General features: G+C 46.3%; 1 protein-coding gene across 1 annotated transcript in view; it reads left to right on the top strand.

Moving 5' to 3' along the window:
• ANTXR1 (ANTXR cell adhesion molecule 1) overlaps positions 1-9,302 on the top strand; it is a 268,269-nt gene that overhangs the window by 188,988 nt on the left and 69,979 nt on the right. The window contains exons 15-16 of the mRNA XM_004369248.1: positions 7,716-7,811; positions 8,779-8,946. Coding sequence (XP_004369305.1) covers positions 7,716-7,811; positions 8,779-8,946 — 264 coding nt within the window. The remainder of the gene's footprint in view (positions 1-7,715; positions 7,812-8,778; positions 8,947-9,302) is intronic.

Here is a 9,302-nt window from a genome sequence, read left to right as displayed (position 1 = left end):
ATGTTGGGGACAAGTCTCAACATGTTGGGGACAAGTCTCAACATGTTGGGGACAAGTCTCAACATGCTGTGCAGCATAGAGGCCTGTGGGGGCTGCAGTTGTCAGTAGTGCAGCCATGTTTAAATGGCATATATCCCCACAGAGGGTGTAAGGTGAGGCTTATATAGTTAATGCCTTAGCTTGTTGTCTTCAGAGAGAGGCAAATATTCCTGGTGGATATTGCATGTGAAGCTGTAAAAATTAATCATAATAGTAGTTACTACTAGAGATGACATTTACTGAGTATTTACAGTAATTCGGACAACTCTACAAAGCAGTTTTCCTGGAACTTTTCATTTAACCGTTCAACAGCCCCCACACAAAAGTGGACTGTTACAGCCCCTACTTTATAGATGAACGGTTGAGCCACGATGAGGTTAAATAATCCACGCAAGATCACACTGGTATTAAGTGATGGGACTGGGATTCAAACTTGTGCCTTAACAGAAAGCATAGAGCAGTCCTCTCTCACATGTTCCTGAGAAATATGTAGTTCCTGTAACAGGCCGAAGAGCCCTGGTGGCGCAGTGGTTAAGCGCTCATGTGCTGACTGAAACCCACCAGCTGCTCGTCAGGAGAAAGATGTCACAGTTTGCTTCCATAAAGATTTACAGCCTTAGAAACCTATGGGGCAGTTCTGCTGTGTCCTATAGGGTCACTATGAGTTGGAACTATGTCGATGGCAATGAGTTTGGTTTTGGGTTTGGATAACCAGCAGGGAAAACGCCAGTCTTTTGTGGGAACATCAGGTGCTCCTTTCTTTTTTTAAAAAAAAAAAATAATTATGCTTTAGGTGAAAGTTTACAGCTCAAGTTAATTTCTCATTCTTTTATACACATAATGTTTTGTGACATTAGTTGCAATCCCCGCAATGTGACAGCACACTCCCTTTTTTCACCCTGGGTTCCCTGTGTCCATTCAACCAGTTCTTGTCCCTTCCTGCCTTCTCATCCTGCTTTTGGACAGGAGCCGCCCATTTGGTCTCATATATCTGATTGAACTAAGAAGCACACTCCTCAGGTGTATAATTTTTGTTTTATAGTCCTGTCTAATCTTTGTCTGAAGAGTGGGCTTCAGGAATAGTTTCCGTTCTGGGTTAACAGTGCATCCAGGGGCCACCTCCTTTCTTAAGTGGCATTGTCACTCCACCCAGGCCCAGATGGCACTCAGGGCCCACAGCCCCTTTAAGACTGAGATGACCACTGGTTTTCTGCAGTCTGTCCATGCCCTTGTTGTTGTTGTTGTTAGGTGCCATCAAATCAATTTCAACTCATAGCGACACCATGTGACAGAGTAGAACTTCCCTAAAGGGTTTTCTTGGCTGTAATCTTTATGGAAGCCCATGAGCCGGTCTTTCTCTTGCAGAGTGGCTGGGTGGGTTCGAACTGCCAACCTTTCAGTTAGCAGCCGAGCGCTTAACCTTAGTGCATGGCTATTCTCTTTTGCTCACTTTAGCCCCACCTTTTCCTGGCCCGTCTTCTCTTTCACTGTCCCACACACCAGCCAAACACCTTCTCATCATGAAGCTTTAGAAAGTGTCTGTGTAGGTCAGTATATATGTGGGGATGGGAGGGTAAGTGGCCATTAATGTTGAGAGCAAGACTGAGAAGGAATATGAATATATGGACTTCTATTGGCTGGTATTTTTTGTTGAAGGGAGAGGGTTGTATATCAAAGGCATCGCCACTGGGTGGGCATCCAAGTAACAATAAGCACCTGGCTTTGAGTGATGAACTCATTTCCAAGTGTATTCTTGGACTCACTGATCCTAACAATTTCTGTGAGGCAAGAATTTTTTTGTTGGGAAAACTGAGCTATGGAGAAAGTATACAACTTGTCTAGGACCAGTGGTTCTCCCTAACAGTAGCAGGTCTGGCACCCGTCACAGCAATGTAAGGGTGATGACGTGAAGTAAAAAACTAAGGTCAAAGAGACTCCCAGGCCTGGGAGGTTCTAGAGGGCAGGCCCTACAGTAGAACTGGCCAACTGTCTCATCTGAAGTCTTTGGAGATAAGCCAGAGGTCATCTTCAATGTCAGTCTTGGAGATGAATTCCTAGGAGCAAACTGGCAAGTCAGCAAAAAGCAACACCTCTGTTGGAAAATCCATATTCCGACTAATTTCAGATTTTCCTGTTCTGAGCCGCATTTAATATGTCATGGCATCAGCATATCTGGTTACGCATTCATACACAGTGATTAAGGACGACACACTGATGGTCCTGAATTCTTTAATAAAGGATATAGTGCTTAGTTTTCTTAGTAGCAATGTTCCTTTTTTTTTTTTTTTTAATTATGTGAAATATAGAATACTGGCTTCTGGGCCTGTTTTAGGACTTCTGTTTGGAGTGTACTCCAACAGCATGTGTGTGTAAGTGTGAATGTGTGTGGGGTGTGTGTGTACAGTAACTGTGTGTGTGAGTGGATGTGTGTGTGAGTGAATTTATGTGTATGAATGTGTGCGGGTGTGGGTGGGTATGTGTGAGTGTGCTTGTGTGTGTATTTTTGTGAATGTATGTGGGGTGTATGTAAGTGTGTGTGTGAGTGTATTTGATATCCAGTGTCCAGAAGATGCCTGACAATAGCTTTTCCCCTCCAGAGAGGGAGGCTACTCTTTGTAGACATAGCTGTGAGGGGTGCCAGACCTGCTACTATTAGGGAGAACCACTGGTCCTAGACAAGTTGTATACTTTCTCCATAGCTCAGTTTTCCCATCAAAAAAATTCATGCCATGGAGAAATTGTTAGGATCAGTGAGTCCAAGAATACACCCAGAAATGTGTTCACCACTCAAAGCCAGGTGCTTATTGTTACTGGGTTGTCCACCCAGTGGCAGAACTTCCAGCATTACAGCAACATGCAAGCCACCACAGTGCCACAGACTGACCGACGGGTGGAAACACAAGAGGGGAGCATTGAATTTTCTGGGAAATCAGGGAAGCTCTTCACAGATTAGGTTCCATTTGCCCTACATCTTAAAGGATGATTAGAAGTGGGAGAAGGGTTTTCCAGGCATATGGAGCCATAAATATTGAAGCATGATTGGGAAAGATGGGAAAGTTCAGTGTCTGAAGATAGCACAGGACTAATTCAATGATGGGCTAACCAAATGTGCACATCAGACTTCTTATTCAACAGCTGTTTCTTCCTAGAGCCGGGCTGTGACTGAGGGCACGCCCAGGTCTGCCTGAGGACGAGTAGATCAGAGTCGGTCTCTACCATCTGAATAATGCTGGAACACTGGTGTTTTCCAGACATCAGTCAGCTGGACACCTGGGGCCACCACATCCTTTAAACACAACCGTCTTTAACCCTATGAAGGGAAACCAGCAGCCCTCCCAATCTCTGCAGTTCCTCCCAGGCCCCACTGGCTCCCACTTCTTCCTTCTGCAAGATCTCATCTCCTTTGTTTATGGTTCCTTTCCTGCCCTGTGCTAGACACCACCCTGATTCCTATACTCCTCAAAGATACCCCTGACACAGGACAGCCCTTCTGCACACAGAGTAGTGGCTTTTAACGAAGGCTTGAAAATATGGGGGTGGGTTACAAACAGGGCTTTGAACCGGTTCATTCTGGTTCAAACTCCTGCTGAGACTTTGCATTTTCACCCCCAGATATACTGAATCAGGATCTACATTTTAACAAGATCCCTAGGTGATTCTCCTAGGGATCTTGTTAAAATGTAGATCCTGATTCAGTATATCTGGAGTGGCAATGCAAAGTCTGAGCAGAGGATCGAACCAGAACGAACCTGTTTGAAGCCCCTGGTTGCAACACAGTGCAGCCAATGAGCACTTGATAGAACATGGGACAGCTCGTCTTTAGCCTCACTGTCTTTCCTACTACTGGAAGACTTCACTGGCCATTCTTGCTCATGGGCCCTGGCTGCTTGCTGGTAGTTTCCACTCTTTTCTCCTTATCTTCTGCCCACTGCCTACGAACTCCCAATTCCTGGCAGTTTATCATGCAAAACAATTGGGCCTATCCAGTGTCCTCCAGTAACCATAGAGGACATTAAGCCTTTTCCCTAAAAGAAAGCCCACTCTAAGGATTTCTGTGGCCTGCTTTTATTTTTTTTTTAAATCCTTTTATCTGATTTTTCCTCAAATCAGTTGGTGTCAAGTGCTTTATCTTCAGTCTCACTAATTCTGACTTCCATTGCCTCAATTCTGCTCCTGTGACTTTCTATTGAGTCATCTAATTCTGAAGTTTTATTGTTAATCTTCTGAATTTCTGATTGCTGTCTCTCTACGGATTCTTGCAGCCTGTTAAATTGGTCATTATGCTCTTCTCTAATCTTTTTAATTTCCTCTATTGCGTGTTCTGCATTTTGCTTAATTTCCTTCCTAATTTCTTGAAGAGTTCTGTATATTAATCTTTTGTATTCTGCCCCTGGTAATTCCAAGAAATATTCCTCCTCTGGAAAATTTCTAGATTCTTTATTTTGGGAGCTTGCTGAAGCCATCATGGATTGCCTCTTTACATGATCTGATATTGACTCTTGTCTCCGAGCCATCAATAAGTTATTATATTTATTTATTTTACGTTTGCTTACTGTGTCCTAGCTTCTTGTTTTGTTTTGATATGCCCATATAGGCTGCTTGTATGAGCTAGTTTGATTATTGGCACCTTTGAAGCTGTAACGTCCTGTCGCCAGGTGGTTAGATCTGTTACTAGGTATGTGAGCTCAGGAGTCCACCCACTCTTCCTGTATGGATTCAGCTCGGGCGCCCATGTAGATAACCACCAAGTGTGTGGTGTAGGCTCTCACTTACAGTCCTAGACAGACATGGATGATTGGTGTAGGCACAGGCATCTGGTTGCAGCAGGGGAACACACTCTGCACAAGGCAGGGGGCTGACGGCTGCCACCAAGTGTCCAGGAAGAAGGCATCTCCCTGCTCCCTAGAGCACGTAGGTGGGTGGGTTTTGCAGGCAGACTATGAGCAGCTAGTGCTGTTGGCTGTATGGACTGGGGGGCACCACTTATTCATGGGCCTGTATCACAGGTGGCTAGGTGGCATGGGTAGAGCCACCAGTCCTCAGGCCGCTGATGTGGTGGGTAGGTCAAGACCCTGCTTAATGGGCAGAGCAGTGTCAAATGTCAAGAACCTGCCACTTCACAGCTGAAACAGTTGAAGTTAGAGTTCTGGTATATACCCTGTTGTACTGCGGTAATGAGGGCCTATGCTGTTGAGATGGGCCCACACAAATCTCTGCAGAGGGAAAGGCACTAAAAGTCCATGGATCACTTACGCCTGTGCCTAGGCAAAGGAGCTGTGCCTACCCTGGGTTTCTGGCTTAGGGGAGCCGGCAGTTTATTTTTTCCCGTTTGTTAATTTGTTCACTCTCCAAGGCCGGGAGAATGGCTCAGGGCATGTGACAGATCCTACTTCCGGCCCAGGGGACTCAGCAATTGCTGAAGCTAGTCTGGGACCCAGTGCAGAGCAGGGAGCAGGGAGGTAAATGGGAGAGAAGTTTCTTCCCTAAGGGGGGTGTGTTTGATCCACACGGTAAGCTGTACGCAAGAACTTATCTTTCATCAAGGGCTGCTTCTCACTGGTTCTGCGTGGCCGAGTAGACTCTCTGCGGCTGGGTCTCTCCTGGTGCAGGATACACCTCCTGAACACTGATGCTTGTCTGCCTCACTGCTCACCCCCAAGCTGATCAGACCTGAAAGGCTCAGGCTCTTGCCAGGTCAGGTCTGGCAACTCCTCACTGCTTCCAAACTGTCTCTCCCTCCCCCTGCCACTCAGTCCAGTTCCTCAACTCTGCCTTTGATATTCAGGGCCCCCAGATTGCCATATATAATCAAATAACTTGTTTTTTGGGGTCTTTGTTGTAAGAGGGTCCTCTGGAAGTGTCTGACTACTCCCCCCTCTTGGCCCTCCTGTGGCCTGCTTTTAAACCGGAGTTCTTTCTCTCCCTGCTCATCCTTGAAGGACAGTGTGGAGGAATAGAGATGCAAAGATTCACCCTCTCGTGCTGCCGATTTCCTTAGTGGCATTACTGGTACTGAGATTTTGCTTCATCAATGTTTGGCTAAATGTAAAGATAGATCAAAGATCCCTCTCTCTTCCTGGAAATTGCAAAACCTTCCTGCCTCTAAAATGTGTAAACAAAGCCATGCTAACTGCGAGGAAACTCTGACTCTTCCGTTGGTCAAACCCTGGGCTTTGTGTTGTCTTTTGCCGTTGTTTTTTTTGAGTTTGGCAGGCAAGCTTGGGTCAGAGGACTGAAACACGGGCTTAGAGGTTTAAGAGAGTGTGGAGCAGATGTCTTAAGTCGAGGCATTTTCTGTTGTGAGAACTCTGGCCCGTGCGTATATGCTGGGAGCTGGAAGGCCCTCCTTACCCAGGCACGGCAGATAAATGGAGCACCTCAGTAAGTTCCTGGGCAGATAGAGAAGGGATGAAAGGAGAGAGCAACTCGGGTGTGCAAGTAGTCCTGAAAAAAGGTGCAGAGTGGATTTATGTTTTGTATGAGGAGCCCTGGAGGCACAGAGGTTAAGAGCTTGGCGTGCTAACCAAAAAGGTTTGTGGTTTGAACCCACCCAGCCACTCTGAGGGAGAAAGATCTGCTCCCGTAAACATGACAGCCTAGAAAACCCTATAGGGCAGTTCTACTCTGTCCTGTGTGGTCACTATGAGTCAGAATCGACTCAACGGCACACAACAACAGCAGCATTGTATCATAAGCACTTGGAGAGTTCATGAATTAAAGAAAGCCAATTGTAAATCCTTCTTTAAGTTAATATCATGAAGTATGGCGGGGAGGGGGTGGAATCCCTGGACAAAGCATCAGGAAACCAGATCAGAACTTCACTGTCATTGATCACTTCATTTTTCTGGATCTGTTCTCTTCTGTGCAATGAAGAGTTTCAATCAGATAGTCTCTCTCTCTCTCTCTCTCTATAATTGGGACAGGATTAAGGAGAGGCAGTGAGGGAGACTGCAGTTCAAGAATGACTCCCAGGCAGTGGGGAAGACTGGGGAGGAGTAGGGTTAGGGTGGGGAAAATCAGGACCTTTCCTTGACATGGTATTGTTGAGATGACTGTTAGTCTCCCTAGAGTAGATGTCAATGGCAAGTCAGCAACTGGAGTTCAGGGAAGCCAGGGCTGAAGACAGAAATCCAGGAGTCATCAGCATGTATATGGGGTTAGATGGATCCACTACAAAGCAGTGTTGTTGTTAGTTGTCTTTGAATTGATTCCAACTCATGTCAACCCCATACATGCAGAGTTGAATTGCTCCATAGAGTTTTCAAGGCTGTAATCTTTCAGAAGCAGTTTGCCACACCTTACTTCTGAGGTACCTCTAGGTAAGTTTGAACCTTCAACCTTTCAATTAGTAGTCCAGAGTTTACCCATTTGCGCCTGCCAGGGCCCCCTTCCAAAGGGGTAGAGATGCAGGATAGAACAGGTCCAAGGATTGTGCCACAACCTCACCAGGTAGTACTCCTTTCATCCCCACTTTACAGATAAGGAAAATAAGCTAGTGAGTTGCCCAAGGTCCTAGAGGCAGTAAGTGGTAGCACTGGGATCTCACCCCGCAGTCCGACTCTACAAGCTCTGTCCCATCCACTCTGCCATAGTACCCTGAACTTTGTGCTCACAGCAATAGTGCTTTGCTGCTTCATGCGTCACCAGAAAATTCACGTGGAACAATCTCTCTGCAGGAAGAAGATGATGACGGTCTGCCTAAGAAAAAGTGGCCTACAGTGGACGCCTCTTATTACGGTGGGCGCGGTGTCGGAGGCATTAAAAGGATGGAGGTAAAAGCACAGCTTAATGTACACGTATCTATGTGCCAACTACTTGGTGATGGAAACAGAAGCAAACTGGTGAAAACTCACACTTGAGGTCTAGTGGGGAGGTGGTTTATGAGGCAGAAGGATAGAGAGATGGGAAGTACAGCTGTTCAACTGTGCAGCCCCATATCATACCCACCATGAGTCAGAGAAGGCCAGTTGTCTGCTCAAACCCCCCCAAGTGGTTTCTTTTCTCACTGGAATAAGCGCCAAAGTCCTTACCTGGGCCCACAGGGCCTTCACATGTGCTGTGCCCCCAGCCTGGACGACTCCTCCCCTAAATGCCCATCCACGTGGCCTGCTCCCACTGACCCTTCAGCTCTCCCTTTCCCTTGTCCACATCTCCCCCATTCCCTGCCCCTCAAAACCCAGTAGAACTGAGGCCTGGGTAGCACTCACATTGCACATCTCACCGTCGTCTCACATTTGTGATTACCATTCTCTTAAAAAAAAAAAAAAGTTGCCGTCGAGTCATTTCTGACTCATGGCGACCCCATGTGTGTCAGAGTAGAACCGTGCTCCGTGGGGTTTTCAATGGCTGAGTTTTCAGAAGGAGATTGCCAGGCCTTTCTTTCAAGGCGCCTCTGGGTGGATTTGAACCCCCAAGCTTTAGGTGAGCAGCCGAACATGTTAACCGTTTGCACTACCCAGGGGCTCCCACCATTCTCTGTTTCTGTTGCTGTTCAGTGCCGGCGAGTCAGTTTCGACTTACGATGACCCCACGTGAGAGAGTAGAACTGCCCCATGGGGTTTTCTAGGCTGTAATCTTTTCGAGAACAGATCACCAAGTCTTTCTGCTGCAGAGCAGCTGAGTAGGTTCAAACTGCCAACCTTTCCATTAGCCACCGAGCGCTTAACCATTCTGTCACCAGGGCTAGGGACAGCGTGTTTTATTTTGTCATTTTGTTTTATTGTATTTTATTTATTTTAGGTTCGTTGGGGAGAAAAGGGCTCCACAGAAGAAGGCGCTAAGTTGGAAAAGGCAAAGAATGCAAGAGTCAAGATGCCTGAACAGGAGTATGAATTCCCTGAACCTCGAAATCTCAACAACAATATGCGCAGGCCCTCTTCCCCCCGGAAGTGGTACTCTCCGATCAAGGTGTGTCTCTATACTTAAAAACCCATCATCATTCCTAATCAAACACTTTCATAGTACGAATCAGAACTTTTGACATGATTACATATCAAACCAAAATCCAGCTGATCTGAGGGGGAAAAAAATTCTAAAATTATGAACTTGGAAGTACAAGCTATTACTTTCTCACTTTCCGTATTATCAAAGTTGAGAACCAGGCTCTTAAAATCACTGAAACAGCATAGTGGAAAGAGCGTGGACTCTGACTCAAGTGACTCAGGTTGTCACCCTGGAGGGTCATTATAAACTTCCATAACATCTGCTAACTCACTTAGTAGGCAGTTTCACTGTCTAAAAGCGGCAGGGTTCTCCTTGATGCC

This window comes from Trichechus manatus, unplaced genomic scaffold (genome assembly GCF_000243295.1).
Source record: "Trichechus manatus latirostris isolate Lorelei unplaced genomic scaffold, TriManLat1.0 scaffold00004, whole genome shotgun sequence".
Lineage (NCBI taxonomy): Eukaryota > Metazoa > Chordata > Mammalia > Sirenia > Trichechidae > Trichechus > Trichechus manatus.
The sequence above is the reverse complement of the archived record's forward strand: the minus strand, read 5'-3'. Positions and strand labels throughout refer to the sequence as shown.